General features: G+C 39.2%; 1 protein-coding gene across 3 annotated transcripts in view; it reads right to left on the bottom strand.

Moving 5' to 3' along the window:
- ATXN3 (ataxin 3) overlaps positions 1 to 13357 on the bottom strand; it is a 30496-nt gene extending 17139 nt beyond the window's left edge. For all 3 annotated transcript variants that reach the window (XM_032482539.1, XM_032482538.1, XM_032482540.1), the window contains exons 1-6: positions 13279 to 13357; positions 7766 to 7930; positions 7484 to 7528; positions 6068 to 6153; positions 5575 to 5641; positions 3179 to 3266 (exon numbers count right to left, since the gene is read on the bottom strand). In XM_032482539.1, the coding sequence (XP_032338430.1) occupies positions 3179 to 3266; positions 5575 to 5641; positions 6068 to 6153; positions 7484 to 7528; positions 7766 to 7930; positions 13279 to 13302 (475 nt within the window). In that variant the 5' untranslated portion in view covers positions 13303 to 13357. The remainder of the gene's footprint in view (positions 1 to 3178; positions 3267 to 5574; positions 5642 to 6067; positions 6154 to 7483; positions 7529 to 7765; positions 7931 to 13278) is intronic.
- Positions 13358 to 17939: the final 4582 nt, after the last annotated feature.

Below are 17939 nucleotides of genomic sequence, written 5' to 3' on the forward strand. Positions count from 1 at the left end.
AGCTTTAGGAATTATTGGCATATAGATTTTACTTAGAGACAATATTTAAAATAATGGGACAGCACATAGTGCAGTAGTCCAAGGACTGATCTCTCAGTCACTTCATTAGAGACTAAAAAGAGTTTTAACATCCACAAAAGGAATCTGAAAGCAGCAGCCAATGAGGTAAGAGGAAAACCAGAGCATAGTGGCCTGGAAGCCTAGTGTAGACAGTATTTCAATTAGGGAGGTCACAGTTAGGAACAAAAGTTTTAGGCATAAAAGGAGATACAAGCATATAAAATCAAAGAAGTTAAAACACTATGATCCAACAGGTGAACGGGAGACAACTACATGACAACCAATCCAGCAGCAATAAGCACACCAGTGCCCAGACTGTGATCTCTAACTATCATTACTATAGGGAAGGAAATATACAAGATAGGCCTGAAAATTCTTATTATATGAGAAAGAAGGGCTTCAAAAAGCTACTGCAGTCATTTCAGAAGCCTGGGAGTCAAGTTCCAAAGGTTCCCACCCACTAGTCCAAAGTGGGTCAACTTGAGTATCAATACAAATAATAATTACAATGGACAAATAAATGAACTATGTTTTAATGGGTTAGTTTACAGTGACACTTCAGAAACAACCAACCAATTGGTTACCTTTGGAGGAAGGATACTATAAAACTAACTCATTTTAAAAACTGTTAAAAGGAAAGAAATATTTATTCTGCTTTTTCTATATGAACCATACTTCAGGATAATCAAATAATTGGTTAAGAAAAGTCTATTTGTATAGAAGTCCTTCAGCTAATAAATGAAGGAATGATGGGAATCCAGTATCACCATTTTGCAATCTTTAATGAAATAATGAACTAGGCACTGATCATCAATAGCTACCCAAATCACAGAAAGAGAGCCAAGTGCCACACCATCTGTGAAGAGTCTTCCATCCTCCCCAAATCAACCTGCATCTGATCAAGCCTCTAGATCTAAGGACCAGTCTATTGCATATCCAGGGTTCAGAGGGAAAAAGAAATGCAACAAGCAAAATCCAGAATGTGGATGATCCATTTTCTTCAAAACAATAAATCAAGGGAAAAATAAAGTGGAGAAGAAAACTACAGCTATATTTAAGAGACATATCAATCCAATAAAATCAATGCACCATATTTCAACCTGGTTTAACTGTAAAAAAAAAAAAAAAAAAAAAAAAAACCCCAGAAGAATCAATCAAGGAGACTGAACACTGGCTGGCAAGTTGATGTTATTAAAGCAATGTGATTATATTTTTATGTGTGATTATAGTATTGTGGCTATATATACATATATGTATATATATATTTAAAGGGTCTTTGTTTTTAAAGATTTTACTTTAAAAAATCTACAAAGAAAATGATAAGATGCTTAATATTTTCTCAAGATACACTGGAAAAGGAAGTGGGCAGGGTACAGGTAAAACATGACCAGCCATGAGATATTTGCTGGAGCTGAGTGAAGGGTACATGAGGGTCCATCACAGTATTTTTTATACTTGTTTATAAGAAACAAAAACTTGTTTAATAAGAAAGTTATGTTTTGTTCTGTTTAAAGGAGGGTATAATCAACTATATCATCAAATAAGATGAGGTCAAAGAAAGACTGAGAATTGAACACTGGCACTGGCAAATATGGAGGTCACTGGCAATGCTGAGAAAAGGGTTTTTCAGTGACATGTTGGTTATGACAGTGTAACCGGAATGAGTTCATGAACAGAAGACAACACACTAGAAATGATTCTAAGGAGAAAATAAAAATGATAGACAGCTAAAGTTTCCTGGCATTAAAAGAAGCCTTTTCTTTCTAATCAATGGAGAGAAAAAGCACTTACTTCTCTGCTGACAGGAGTAATACAGGAAAAGAGAGGGGAAACTGATCACATAGGAGAGTGGAGAGACAAAAGCAGGAACAAAGGAGTAGGTGGGACGAGCTGGGATCTAGCCCCAAAGTGGAGGGGTTGGTTTTGGTTAGGAGCAGGGGACAACAGGCTCAACGCACAGGTAGAGATAGAAGTAAGGTGACAGATTTGCTCATGGAAAAATGAAGAAGTTTCTTTTAACTGCTTCTGTTTTCTTAATAGAATATAAAGGAAGGCCATAAGCTGGCAGTCAGGAGCAGGGAGGGCAGTGGTTAGAGGTTTGAAGGGAGAAGTTGTGAAGTCATCATCTTGGACAGTGGCACGTGAATATACCAAGAGAACTCATTAGGGGTGTCAAGCAGCACTAAAGACTCATTTGAAATTTGCTATCATAAATTTAGAGCAAAAGCAGTCATACTGTACATCTTTAGCCATGTTCAGATGCTCTGATGGAGGACTGGACAAGCCCAAGATTCAGTTTCAACTGGAGTTGGGATTTTGTCATAAAAATATAATGGAAGGAGAGAGGGAGAATGGAATTGAGAAACGCAACAGTGATTACAGTAATGATGGATTATAGAAAATAAGCAGGCTAATACAGGAATTAAGGATATAAGGGTAATGCTTAGGCTCTGTGGTATGGTTAAAAAATCGTTGGAATAGAAAAAATAGAAAATAATATGGTATAAAGACAGAAGGCAATAATCAAAGAGTAGGGTGCTTATAAGTGGAATTGGAAGGTGGTATAGCAGCAAGGCAAGAGTGAAGACAATGATCTTTGAAAGTAAGAAGCAAGAGATTGAACTGGATTGATTTTTGACATGGAAATCACCAAGAATGATGAAAGGATTTGAAGCAGAGAAATGACAGCAAGTCAGATTCTAAAATCTTCAGTGGGAAAGGAGGAAGATGACAGATGACTGCAAAACAGCAGGGGGTAGAGTTTAAGCTAGCGGTATGTATTTCAAGGGAGCTGGAGTTTTTAGGGAAGAAGTGTGGCCTAGAAGGGGCAAGAAGAATACCTACCCCTCCCCTTGGCTCTGTGGTACATGGAAGACAAAAGAGCCACTACTTAGAGGGGCTGCAAAGGAAGCAGCATCCTCAAGGGAGGGCCAGGTGTCAGCGAGAACCCTAACTCAGCAGCATCATCCAAATCACAGCCTAAAGTTCCCATAAAGTAAAACATAAAGACTACTTCCCTGCCACTGCCATAGAAACAGTACTGTTACACTCAAGTCTAATGAGATGGTTTTATTTAGCTGCTTCAAAGGATAACTTAAGATGTTCAGTCTTTACTTACCTTCCTGTTGTAACTGAGCCAAGAAAAGTGCAAGGTATGTGTCTGATATTAATTCTGGACCCGTCAAGAGAGAATTCAAGTTGAACCACTGGAAAAAAAAAATTGTCAATATTTAAGTTAGTGCACATTGTAATAAAGGAGTTTAATATGTTAAGAATAGATACCACCCATCTAAACTTAGAAAGACTGTCTAAACACTGAAAACATGTCAAATTGAAATTTTCAAAAATTATATAATATGACTTTTAAAAACTGAAATAGAATGTTGCAGATTTATCACTATTAAATGTTTTCAAAGTTTGCTTTATGCCATAAATTATGAACTCTCCACCCAAGGAAAAGAAACTGGTAGCTAGTACTTCACAGTATCTTTATTGATAGCTATAATTAAATCTTTTTCAAAGCATCAGTCCAACAAAACCTAATCTAATCACATTATATTGATGTGGGAGAAAAATGACAACTACCTGGTTTTCCCACTGCTGATAATTTTGGTCAAAAGATTTCAATTGTGAGAAAGCCAGACATTCCAGGAGGAGAATCTGTAACTGCCAACTTATTTTAAAAAGTTCACTAAACCACTATCACATGTACATTATTTGGTCACTACTTCACTGGAGTCCTAATTTAACCCACAAATAAAAAAGTTTCAGAAGTTGTTGTCAGCCTCATGACCAACTACTTTTCTTGGATTTTGACAGAGATAATAATACTTTTCTCAGTCATCTTTTTCATTACACAGGCACCTCAGACTAAAGACTCTACGGTGAAAAATACAATTTTAAACAAAAATATAAACTGGAACCAAGGATAATAAGCCATAATATGACATTTCCTGTATTTATCAAAGATAATTAAAAATGTATAAATTCAATTTTAAAGAACTAATATTTTGAAAAACTCAAAATAATAATGTAAGTTTACATGCAAATCAATAGAAAGGAACTTCTGGAATCTAAGTCTGCAGATCTTAAAAAAATCCAGCGATTACTTCATGCAGAAAAAGCGAAGACTACTTGATCATAATTTTTCTTAAAGATGTAACTAAAACCCACAGGTTAAATAACCTTGGCAGTGTCCTGCTCTGGTTTTTCTCTATAGTTGACTCCCACTTGGGCCAATCTCTATCGCACCACACTGCCTGTCTTGCTCTTTGCTCCTCAGGAGGGATCTTAAGAAATAACCACTTAAGATGAAGCTGCTTCTAGGCAGCAGACTTAAAAGACAATGGCAGGGTTTTTGTTTTGAACTACCTTTTATTGATTTAATTCAATGCACTCTTTCTGGATTTTCTTTTCTTTTTTTTTGTTTTGTATTATTTTATTTTTAAAAACAGCTTTATTAAGGTATAATTGAAATGCAGTAAGCTGCACATATTGAAAGCATACAATTTGAAAAGGTTTAACATAAATAAATACCCATGAAACCATCACCACAACCATGAGAGTACACATATTCATCACTGCCAAGTTTCCCATGCCCCTTGCCATCCTCCTCTTTCACTGCTCCTTGCCCTCCTCATCCCTGGGCCAACACCACTGGTCAATGTGCCTTCTGGCACTAAAGCTTAGTTTGCGTTTTCTATACTTTCATATAAATAGAATGATGCAGTATATATTATTTTGTGTCTAGCTTCTTTCATTTGGCATAATTACTCTGAAATTCATCCACGTCACTGTATATATCAATTAGCCATTCCTTTTTATTGCATTAGCCTGTTTTCAATAATGCTCTTTCACAGAGTCAAAATTCTAAGAAAAAGGACTTTAACTGTTTCAAAAATGGTAGCGTGTATACAAAGATCACTTTTAAAAGATAACATTTTAGATACTTTTTTTGATTTTAAGGCTTGTTCAAGACACATTCCTCTTTTTTTTTGGTGGGGGGAGATAATTAGGATTTTGTTTATTTTTTAATGGAAGTACGGGGGACTGAACCCAGGACTTTGTGCATGCTAAGCACGTTCTCTACCCCTGAGCTACATCCTCCACCCACCATGTTCTTTTTTTTTTTTTAATAGAAATGATTTATGTAGATATATTACATGGCATTTTGGAATGAATAACTTTGCTATGTTAAAGCAAACATGGTTGAAAACTTTTATTCAAGCTGGGACACTATTTCAGGCTTTGTGACACTGCTGTGCTTAATACAAATCTATGAAAATAGTAGTTAACTGACAGAACATCTTTGTCACATAAAAACTCAAAAGTAACCATGGATGTACTGCCTTAAATAGAGAATTTTACTTATGTCCTATCTATCTAGGTTGACACCATGCCACATACACACATTATTGGTGAGTTTCTTCATCTTTAAGGCACCAGTCCCTTACACTTTAGTTGCAAAAGGGGTGCAGAATGAGAAAAAAGGCAGAGAAGGAGCAGAACCATTACCTGTTTTCCTAATTTTCTAACCGTAAACCAGTGTTCTTTATAATTGCATATAAATGATCTTTCATTTCTAGAAAAAGGAAAAAATAAACATACAATATTAAGTTGAAATATTTTATATTCATTTAGTTTGTCTACTGGCAAATATCATACAAAACGTGGTAATTTAGGATTATGTTTACAGTTTCAAGTATCACTGATTTAAAAAAAAAAAAAAAAAACAGTGTGGATCTCAGTGTAGGTCAGTGATGCCAGAACAACGGCACTACACCCCGCCTGAGGGTCAGCTCTGGGCCGCCAGACACCGCGGTGTCAGGAAGCCTCAGCGGCAGATGCTCACGGGCAGGCCCAAAAGGTGCATTAGCAAGACCTGAGGGAATGAAGCAGGGAACATCAAAACAAAAGCATGCAAGATTTAGTTTGCTTCTTAAGAAAGCATAACTTTAAAAATCAGATATAGGAAAAGAAACGTAGGAAAAACAAAACACAATCTTACATAGGATCGATCCTCAGCCTCTGATACTCTGGACTGTTAAACAGGATTAGTTCTAAACCCCAAACTTTCAAGGCATTGCTTATAACCTGTTAAAAAAAAATTGCAACTTTAAAAAATTCCAAATGTAAGTAGTGTAACCATGTTGGTTGTGTGAACAATTGTACCTCATATACAAATTTCCCCAGAAGTCTGTGGTTTTAAAAAAGTGTGTGTGTGTGCGCACGTGTATGCAGATATATCACTAAACTCATAAATAACACACAAATAAAGCATTAAAAGAGTGCTTTTACACTAAGTTTCTGGAATGGAACTCATACAATTCCTAGATAAAACTGCCTCAAAAATCCAGATATATATTCTATCCAGTAAGTGCTAGCCTGAAAATCAGGCCACTGTATTGTACACATGTGATGGTTTAGCTGCTACAGGTCCTGCTTCAGGAAAGTTCTATTTGACCCACTACCTGGTATATCAGTAACAGGGATAATTTTATGTCTATTAAAATGAGTTCCTTCTGGGAATTTAAACTGAAGCTTTCATAAACGTTAAACTTCTATTATCATGGGTTCATAATTTGTACGAAGAAAACCCAAAAGGTAAACCAGATTATTTCAAACTGAGAAAAAAATGGGAAATTTCTGAAAATTCACTATCTACCCTCTAAGGTAGCCAACAAAGCAGCAAGTGAACCAGGTGCGAGCACAGACAAAAAGTGCACTTGGCCTGGTGGACAAATGAGAACGGACGCCAAGGGCAGCGCTAAACAAACAGGAAACAGCGAGCGCTGGGCCCTCCGGCAGCCGTTACCTGCACAGCCCACAACGAGGCACTGGCTGGAAATGCTGGTGACCGAGGAGCTCAGCAGAATGCAAACAGATATTTGCAGGAATAGGTCCCTCAAGAGAAGTTCTAATAAACTCCGGATACACCTCAGAGGTGTCAGAAATAGAACAAAAGACCCACAAGTAAGACCAAAGATCAATTTCACAAGTACATAAATATTCACCCATTGAATTCAAGGAGAGCGATAAGCTTAAAAAAAGGAAAAAGGCAAAGCCATCGACCGTAATAAAGGAATCCAAACCTGGGAGGCTGATTTAAATGTAGAGCTTTTTAAAAGGAGATTATTTAATTTGCATTTGGATGCTAATAATCATAAGTCCAATAAGTCATCATGTTGTTTCAGACTTCGAAAAAGCCCTAAAGATTCTACCATCCTAATTTTCATGTTTATCTATATAAAAATCTAGTACTCTGGAGCACAATCTTATTCTTAGACATAATCAATTGGAGGAACTTCTGAAGGTCATTACAGTGACTAAGAAAGGCTGTAAAGATATTCACATCAAGCCCGCCCTGAGCTTAAACAATGCCTGGGACGTAAACAACACTTAGTACATGCCTGTGATTACTTACTTGAATAGAGAAAAAACCACTGTCATCCATATTTCCAGAAGGCTGCTGTTGAATTTGGATAGGTAGTTGGGACGGGGGTAGAAGATGGAGAGAGAAGGATAAAATGTCGTTAGTGTGCATATTTAAAATCACATCTTGTGCATTCCCATCTACAAAGTCAAGAGCCGAGTTATAATTAACAAGTCAGATCTACATAAGAAGAATGGTTCATCCTTTTCTACACAGTACCCACACTTAAGATAAAAGAAAAAAAACATCATTTAGTGAGTTTGAAATCAGTACCTGTAAAAATGTGCGATAGTCTTCGCTAGTAACTCCTCCTTCTGCCATTCTCATCCTCTCTTCTTCATCGAGCTGATGTGCAATTGAAGATAATTCCACAGGGCTAAAGTATTCTCCTTGCAATAGGTTATTCAAGCAATGCTGAGCACAAAGTGAGCCTTCTTGCTAATATTTCCAAAAGAAAAAATTCAATTTTGTGATTTGTTAAACAGATTTGTACAGTATCTTTCCCTAAAGAGGAATTTAATCATTAACTTCTTAACACAGTCAATCTAACATTTTAAGCTTCAGACAAGCATGATTAACACAGATATACACATTTTCATTTATTACCATTTATAATTCTACCATTATTGAAACTACAATTATTCAGCCATATGATCAAAAACTTGAGAATGATTTATATCAAACAAACATATCATCTATCAAATACACCAAATCTCATATTTTACTAAAAACTACTCTATAATAAACATTTAGGCTCCCTCACTTTCAGTGCCTAAAATAAATACATTTTTGGAGATTCTATGCTGAAAGGAAATTTAACCCCTAGAACATTTGTTCTTTTAACAAGATAATCTCTACTCTATCTAAATGCTTGTTCATAGAATTTCAAATCCATAAACAGGTGAAGAATCTCAAGAACTAAGTAAGAAAAATTCTGTTTGATGTTTATGAAGACATGTAGCTACAGAGCCAAGGTGCTCTTCAAGGAACTCCACAGAAAATGTACACAGCATGGTGCAATGAGCAAAACTGTCCAAAACCCACCCCTGGAGCTCATTTCTGGACAAGCCAGCAAGGGGGCTGCATCCAAGCTCAGCTCTCCAGGGGGCTGTTGGCTTCTTGTTATGGGGGTGGGGAGAATACGACTTCCCCTCAGCTCAGGGTCTTTGGGTCTCGGCTGCTGGCTTTCTCACACAACTGGCACCAAAATCTAAATCCAGGCTGCCTGGAACTAAGCAGCCTGCTTATTAGCTGCCTCCCCTCAACAAGGCTGCTTTCGTTCTCCCTGCAGGAAGGGAGACAGGTGGGTGGATGCGATCCCTCCCTGTGAACCCAGCCCCAGGTTTGTCTCTCTGTGGGATGATGGCAGACAGCAGAGCATCTTCTGCTACCCCAGCCCTCTAAATTCTCCATTTCCCCAGTAAAGTCTGCTCCTTAACCAAGCCTGTCTGATATCCTGCAATTTGCCCCAAGTTATGTCACACACAGATCTGAGTAACACCTTGCAAGACATGTATTTTTCCTGATGAATTAATTTTCTAGGAACAAAGTTCAGCCACCGCAAAAGATATAGGACATATGTGTATAATGGAACAGGAAGGCAGCCCTGAGACAGTCCGCGTGTGAGACGGGGGCTGAGACAAGTTTACCTCCCTGTTTTGGTATGGAATATGGAGTGAGTAGCTCGAAGCTAACGAAGACACTATCTATCCCTCAAGTCACAGCCACGATGGTGAGAGAGGACTTCTCTCCACCTTTCTCCTTCTACTGTATTCCTATTGCTAGAAAGCAACTTCTCCTGAATAATACAATGCAAACTGGAGGGAATACACAGATGCTCTACTTATATTCTGTTGAAAAGGGGATAGCCAGATGGATAAAAGGCACAAAAAAGTGCTCAGCGTCATTAACCATCACAGAAACAATATGTTACTACTACACACTCTCCAGAATGGCTAATGGCTAACATGCTGGAGAGGATTACAGACATCAAAACTATTACATACTACTGGTGGAAATGTAAATTAGTATAACCACTTTGGAAAACTATTTGGAATATCTACTAAAGCTTAACAGATACCTACCCCATGACTTTGCAATTCCACCCCTAGGTGCATAACGTAAATGACAGAAATGCGAACATATGTTCATCCAAAGACATGTGTAAGAATGTCCACAGAAACACTATTTGTATTGCCCCCAAACTGGAAACTACCCAAATATCCATCACAGTAGAATGGGTAAATTGTGTTACATTCACAAAAGAATACTACATAACAAGGACAAGGAGTTAACTACAGCTACCTGCAGCAATACGGGTTAACGTTATTAACGTTAAATAAGAGACAGACTCAGAAGAGCACATGTTGTATGATTCTTTTTACAAAACCTCAAAAACAGGCAACTAATTAATCGATGCTGTTAGAATTCAGGATAGCGGTTACCCTCGCAGGGTGGAGGGAGAGTCAGTATGATGTAAGAGGACATAGAGGGCTTATAGAACGCAGGTAAATGTTCTGTGACTTGATCTAAGTATTATTTACACACTTGTGTTCACTTTGTAAGAATTCATTGATCTGTACTCTTATGATCTGTGTGCCCCTACATTTGCTATCCTTAATAAAAAATTTTAACAACAACAAAGTTTCTACTAACATACAGCTATTTCTCATGATGAGCTAGCTAATAGCGTAACCAGATTAGATTTTCTGAGAACAGTCCTAATGTAAATCTTCTATCTGCTGTCAAGCTACATGCCTCAGCTTGGGGCTCTCATACTATGGTCACCATAGATAATATTACATAGAGAAATAGTGAATCCAAATATTTGATGTAAAAATTCTTTCTATAAAAAAGTAGCATTAAAATACCAAAAAAAAAAAGCACTTGAAACCAAACCTTGTCTACGTAAAACTGTATTGCTTTAGGATACATCAAGTAGTTTTGTAATTCTAGTATGACTTAATAGAAGGAAAGAACAAATTGTTCAGTCCAAACTTAAAGTCAAATCACTTTTTAAAGTCACAAGATGAATCCAATTCTACAAGGACCAAAAAAATTGTAAAATGGCCCCACCAAAGATTACACTTTTCCAGGCCTGCCCCCTCCCCGCCAACCAAACTACCCCAACCATCTCCTCTTTCTCCTCAAGCTTTAACCCAAGATAGTAATTCATTTTGCTACAGTCAAAGTTCAATGGTAATCAAATTCTATGTTTTCAAGCCCAGACTTTATTGTGCTGGATCAGAGGATGAACAAACTGCATCTTCAGTTTTACTGAGATACCTCACAAGACCACAAAGGGTAACTGCAACCAAATCATTCCCTCACTGTCGCCAAAGTCTTCCGGACTAACCAGAAACTAGTTCAAATTCCCAGAGACACTACTGCCTACAACAGAAACCAGGCATAAACCCAAAAGGTACACTCAGAAGTGGCCTAACTGGGGCCACACAATCAACCCAGCAGCACTTTTTCATCTCATCTGAGTAATAATAAGGCCAAACCCCTTATCACGAGGTTTGGCAAACACAAGCATCTGAATAACAACAACGGCCAGCTCTTCTCCAGCACCATGTGCCAGGTGGCATTCTAAGCACTCATGACTCTGAGATGGACACTTTATTATCCTCAAAGACAGGGGAGGAAACTGGAGCACAGAGATTATAAGTAACTTGCCCAAGATAGTTAACGGCAGTGCTGGAATTCAAACCCAGGTAGAGGTTTCAAGTCTGTACTATCACTTCCTCAAGCCACTTATTTGGAACTTGGTGATTCCTAAACCTCAAATATCCTAAAGATGGCAAAGGACCAGAAATCTCTCAAACACACACACACACACACACACACACACACACACACACACACACACACACAGTATGTCATATTGTCAGCATCTTCCCAGTATTTTCATTAATTTTAAATATAATCCCAATAAGTTTGGTTATCACCCTCAGTTTATATCACATAAAAGTACCAATTCAGATGGCACAGTTACCTCACCAAGAACAGTCAGCAATAGAAACAGAAATAACAGAAAGCAGGCACCAGGAAACAACAACAACAAAACAAACTCCAACAGTTGGTAACCAGCTGGTATTAGGGTTTAAGTTAGGGATTGGCAAACTCTAGCCCTTTGGCTATGGTTATAGGTGCTTTTCGTACTCTTGAAATACGCCTGAAGAACTTTATAATAAGAGCCTTCATTTGCTAAGTACCCATTAGTTGATGGTAAGGGTAAATGTGTCCCTGAAGCATCTTTAAGTCTACATTTATGCTGATAATTCAGAGTGACTTCTTTCAGGCAAGTAGACTCTCATTAGTCTAGCTCCCAGCTTCTTTTGATCCCATGGTTTAATAGTTACCTTCACGGAAATCTATCCAAACCAGCTAACAATCAAAATTGTTAAAAATACATACACACTGTATAATTCTCAAGAAGTGATGTGTGAAAATTTTAAGTCTTCAGTGTTGAAACATCTGGTCCTACACCAAAGCTTTTGAGAATTAGTAATAAAAATATGTCCATGCAGGGTTCTCTTCATCCAATCTCCCTAGCCAAGCAACTAAATTTCTCTTGTCCAAGATTCATACATCATGTCAGTCAAAAGATTAGTCATAACCATATACCACTGAGTCCTTCCTTGCCCACACCTAAAAATTGGTCTATTCTAGTGCCAAAACTTTCTAAAATGTTTTCTATAAAGAAAAGCATTACGTAACAATTTGTTTTGATTTATACTGCACTTCTTTTGTCTTTGATTGCGTGTGAGAATTTTTAAATGGATAAATGATCATTTACAAGTATTTAACAAAACAAAACCCCACGTTTCCTAATAAATAACAGCCTCACCAGCAACCCTTTCCAAACATGAAACTATTATGAAATAAGATACGTGCCAAAGTTGTTCTGAGAAAGGCTTTACTCACACCCAAATGGTTTGATAATTGGATGCGAGAAAAGACGAGTTTCTCCACATGCCACTAACATTACCTTCAAGTGAATGGTCACGCAAGAATCAAAGCAAAACAGGCTAGGCGGACAGCAATAAATTTTTTCAAGCCACCCTTAATACCTAGTAAGAAAGCTGACTTCTTAATCCAGAAAGATGCGACTACCAAAAGAAATGAAGCCCAAACATCTCGTAACAAAAACTCTTGTGACGACTTCCCCATTCACGGGCGCATGGGGTTTCCTGCTTCACTTCCCTGAGTGTCAGGCCCTCCATGGAACAAGCCAAGGTCCCTGCCCTCGAGAGCTCACGGACCCAGTGCAGAAGGACATGAACATAACCCCAGAGATCTAAGTGTATGAGAGATTCCAATATAGAATTGAGGAGCCCAGAGAAGGAAAAGTTAATTCTTCCAAGGGGCAGGGCTGGGAGAGTGGGTGGAGTTGGGAAGAGGAGAGGGAGGTGTCCAAGAGGTGACCAGCTAGAACCTAGAGAGAATGGGGGAGAGGGACTGGAGAAGAAATCCCACGGAAAGTGGAGGGGAAGTGCAGAAGCCACCCCCTCTCTCGTGCCCCGAGGCGCCCCTGGCCCTGCCCTTATTCCCTCCCGGCTCCCCAGACATCCCGGGCCCCGGGCTCCTCGGGCACCGGCCGTAGGGGCGGAGGGCGCGACGGGGGCATCAGTGGAGCTCCCCTCCGGATGAAGCTCCTCCCGCTCGGCGAAATCGGGATGAGAGCGTCCCGGGCCCCACCCAGCTCCCCCGGAGGCAGCAATACCGCGCCCCACGCCCGCCGCCGAGCCGCAGACACCTCCCCACCGAACGCGGACACTCACTTTCTCGTGGAAGATGGACTCCATGTTTATTTGTCTGGAGCCAACGGCCCCCGCGCCGAACCACCCCCACCAGCTCCGCCCCCCGACCCCACCCCTCCGCCCACCCTGCCCCGCCCCTCCTCGGGCCGCCCCTGCCCACGAGCCTCGCGCAGACCAATCACCCCCGAGAATGCGAGTCACGTGGAGAGAAGAGCGCGTGAACGCTGGGGCGGTAAACTTGGGGTCACGTGATCTTTGTAGCGCGTCCTCCTATCTATGGTTATCCAGCAGGCTTGGGGGATGCTGCAGCGCCGCCTGACGTATGGAGGATCATCTCCTCTTCCCATCCATTGCTGTGGATTCCTAGGCTTCTAGGGGTCTGGATAAGGACCATCCAGGTTCTATGTTCTTGTTTTCCGTTTTACCTTGTACTTTCTATCATATTTGCATACAGTTATTTAATATCTCTCTCCTCCTCCCTCGCAGAAACTCTAAGCGCTTGTGTAAAAATGAGAGTTAGTATTTATATAGGGTTTACCGTCGGGTGGGCACTCTTGTAAGTGCTTTGCATATATTAACGAATTTAATACAGCAACCTTTGATATAGGGGGTATTATCACTATCTTACACGTGAGGAAACTAAGGCATGGAGAGATTAAGAACAGCACAACCAGTAAGTCCAGACACCTTGTTACTAGTGTTAAGTGGTCTGGCCCTGAAGTGAGGGAGGTAAAAAGTCCAGTAGTGGTCGTGGGAAGTCGGAGGGGGAGGATAGGAGCAGATCTTGCACCTTGAAACCAGGTTGAGAAAGGTGTGCTTTTTAAAGGCAGTGGAGAGCTATGTGGAGTTTTTAAAAGAGACATGATGAGATTTGCATTTTAGAATGATCGCTATGGCTGTAGAAGAGAGTCATTGCAATCAAAGGACTCTTGGGAGAGATGATGGTGTTTGGACTAGGGTGGTGACTTTGAGATGGAGAGATAAGATCATTTTGAGCGATAATTAGCAAGTAGGGAGACTCAACAGAACATGATGAGAGAGTGGGCTCACTAAATTGTGTTGCCATGGAGACTATTGGTGAGCTCCGTGAGTGCAGGTCCAGAGGAACAGAAGGGGCAGAGAGAGTTAAGGAAATGAGACTGCCCATAAGGACCAGGTGCTCAAGGGAGGATTCCCTTACCAGTTATTGAATGTCTCTGCATGTCCCATCCATAGTCTGTACTGAGACAGTCCGTGGTCTTAAGAAATTGTGGCCTAAGTAGGGAAACAGAATATAGTCTCATAAAGTGAAAAAATACTGTTTTTCTGCGTATTTTCTGATTTTTCTTTTTAAAGAAAGCATATGTCTGTGTAGAGAAACGTGTATTTTTTCATGTATGTGCATTACATGAAAGAATATACAGGAAACGCAGAGGTTTCATGTTTGAGTGGGAAGGGAACTAGGCAAATGGGAGAAAAGGGTGAGAGAGGGACTTTTCACTGTTTACAAGTTGAGTCTTGATTTTTGAGCTGATTAATGTATTACTTTTTCTGAAAAAAATATGTGATTGTATCCATGCCCTAGGGCTGCTGTAGCAGCCACAACTTACCACAAACTTGGTGATTTGAACCAACAGAAATGTATTCTTTTATTGTTTTGGGGCCAGATGTCTGAACTCAAGGTATTAGCAGGGCTGTGCTCTCTCCAGAGGCTCTAGTGGAGAATCCTTTCTTGCTTCTTTCAGCTTCTGGTGGCTCCTGGTGTTCCTTGGCTTGTGGCAGCCCAACTCCAACTTCTGCCTCTGTCTTTACCTGGCCTTCCTTCTGTGTCTCTCTGTGTTCTCTCCTCTTGTAAACACCAGCCATTGGGTTTACATCCCACCCGAATCCAGGGTGATTTCATGTAGAGATCCTGAACTAAATATATTGGCGAAGACTATTTCCAGACAAGGTCTTTTTTAGTCTTCTGGATGGATTTGAATTTTTGAGGGTCATGATTCAACTCTCTACAGTGATTAATTGCTTACTGGGATGTAAACGACCCAAAATGACCTTATAATTTTGTTCACTGTTAAATCCTTGGCATGTAGAATGGTGCCCAGCAATATTTAGTGATGTTGAATTAATACTAATTGTTTCATTAGGCCTTCCTGACCTATTGAGCATGTGATTAATAGTGAGCATCATGAAAGAAAAGATAAATGCCTGGGAGCCAGAATGCAAGTTTTGGTTTTGGCTTTGCCACTGAAGCCATGTGTGATTTAGGTATTAGATTTGTTGTGGTTCCTATTCTGATAACTCCATTTGATATTTGGGACATCCTAAACTTTAACTTCGTAAGATAACTCTACTGTTCATCAAAACTCAATGACCATACTTTCCAGGAAGCGTTCCCTGCTCTTCAACTAATTTAGGAGTCCCTGTGCTTCTTCTGAGCTCCTGTATGTGCCTTTGTCATACATGGTAGCTTTTGCACAGTATCATAAAAGCTGCTTTAACCATACGTCTTCGCCAATACCCTTTAAATGTCTTGATGCCTGGGTCCATGTCTTATTTGACTTTGTCTGTCTTGTAGCTGATGTCTTTTGAATGAAGTAAGAACACTAGTATCTGGGAATTATTCTTGATTCTTTTGCCCCCATTCTTCCACCTCACCCCTTGTTCCAATCAGTTCTCAAATGCTGTGTGTTTAAGTCCTCTCTCTCCCCTTTGTCTGCATTGCTACTGCTTAGTTCATGCCCTCTTGGTCTCTTCTGTAGCCCAATCTGAGGATCTCTGAATTGGTCATCTGATTACAGTTTCAGTACGTTCAGCTCATAGAGCTGTCAGTGATCTTTGGAAAATGCAAACCTCACCAGTTTTTCCTTCACTTAACAAATGGAATGTTACTATGTATCAGGCACTGGGACTAGAATCAGGAGAGAGACAGTCTCACTTTCATGGTGAGAGAGTGGGGAGTGAGAGAGACAGAAGTGTTAGGGACGACTTTTGGGTTTCTTCCCTGGGCAGCTACTGTGGCAGGAGAGATATTCACTGAGATAGGAAACAACTAGAGGAGAACATTTGGGGAAGAGAAGATAAAGAGTCTACGTTTTATAGATGTTCATCTAAGAGACATTCAAGTACTTATGCTGAGTAATGTGTGTATATCTATACATACGTATAAATGGTTTGGCTGTAGAATGGGGAGTTGTTGGCATAAAAAAGGGAACTGAAACCACAGGAGTGAAAATAATTATTTGCGGAAGAGGAAGGGAATGAAAAGAGGATCTGGCCAAGCCCTGAGGGTAGAGAAGGAATAGCCAAGGGCAGCAACAGACATTGACTGCTCCTTTAAACATTTCCTTCCCAGGGCTTCCATAACATTACCCCCTCCTGCTTTCCCTCCCAAAACCAAATATTTCAACAGAATATCAGACGTTTGACATTTTAAAATTTATGTGTCAGCTTAAGCGTCCTGAGTTCTGAAAAGGATCAGTGATAAAGGAGTATCATTTCATTGTAATTTTGCTTCTCTTAAATTCAGTCTCACCTAAAACAAAATTTGTTTTCCAATGAGATAGCTGAATATAACAGATTACATTAAGTATATACCCAGGAAACTATCACCATGATCAAGAAAATGAACATACTATACCCAAGTTTCCTTCCCTTCCATGCTACACCCCACTCCAGGGCAGCCACTGATCTGCTTCGTTACTATAGATTAGTTTGCAGTTTTTAACATTTTATATAAATTGAATCACAGTGTATGCTTTTTGTCCGGCTTCTTTCATTCAGGATTATTAATCTGAAATTCATCTGATATATTCTTTTTATTGCTGAGTAGTATTCTATTATATGGATTTGACACAATTTATCAATTCATTGGTTGACGGACATTTGGGTTATCTCTAATTTTTGGCTATTAACAAATAGAGCTGCTGTGAACATTCACGTAAGTCATTGCGTGGCTATGTGCTTTGTTTTCAGTAAATACCTCAGAATGGAACAGCTGAGTCATATGGTAGATATATATTTAACTGGAAACTGCTCAACTGATTTCCAAAGCAGTACAAATTCTGGCAGCTACATTTTCCATTCCTGCCAGCAGTGTTAGTTCCCATTGCTCTATGCCCTTGCCAACACTTGGTAAAATCAGTCTTCTTAATTTTAACCATTCTCATATGTCTGTAGTGGTTTTAATTTGCATTTGATTTGAGCATCTTTTATGTGCTTATGTGCCATTCTCAAATCTTTTTTTTGGGTGAAGTGTCTTTTATTTTTTGAAAATTGGGTTGTCTTCTTATTACTAAGCTATCAGTTCTTTATATATTCTAGATATAAGTTCTTTGTTGTGTGTATCTCACAAATATTTCTAGTCTGTGGCCTGCATTTTCATTTTCTTAAGTGTTTTCTGAAGAGCAAAAGTTTTTAATTTTGATAAAGTACAGTTTCTTGGTTTTTAAAGCTTGTTCATGCTTTATATGCAGTATTTAAGAGATCTTAGCTAAACCTAAGGTCACTAAAATTTTTAGCTATTGACGATTACCAAATAAAATCCTAGCATCATTCTTTCAAAGTGCCTTTGAAGCACATGGTTTGAAAAAAACTTTCTGAAAAATTGGGCTATGATTCAGTAATTATTTTTAAATTACTAAGTGTGACTGTTAGTTGAAATGTGAAAGATTACTGCAGCACAAAAAGAATCACACTTCAAATTC

The sequence above is a fragment of the Camelus ferus genome, chromosome 6, assembly GCF_009834535.1.
Source record: "Camelus ferus isolate YT-003-E chromosome 6, BCGSAC_Cfer_1.0, whole genome shotgun sequence".
Classification (NCBI taxonomy): domain Eukaryota; kingdom Metazoa; phylum Chordata; class Mammalia; order Artiodactyla; family Camelidae; genus Camelus; species Camelus ferus.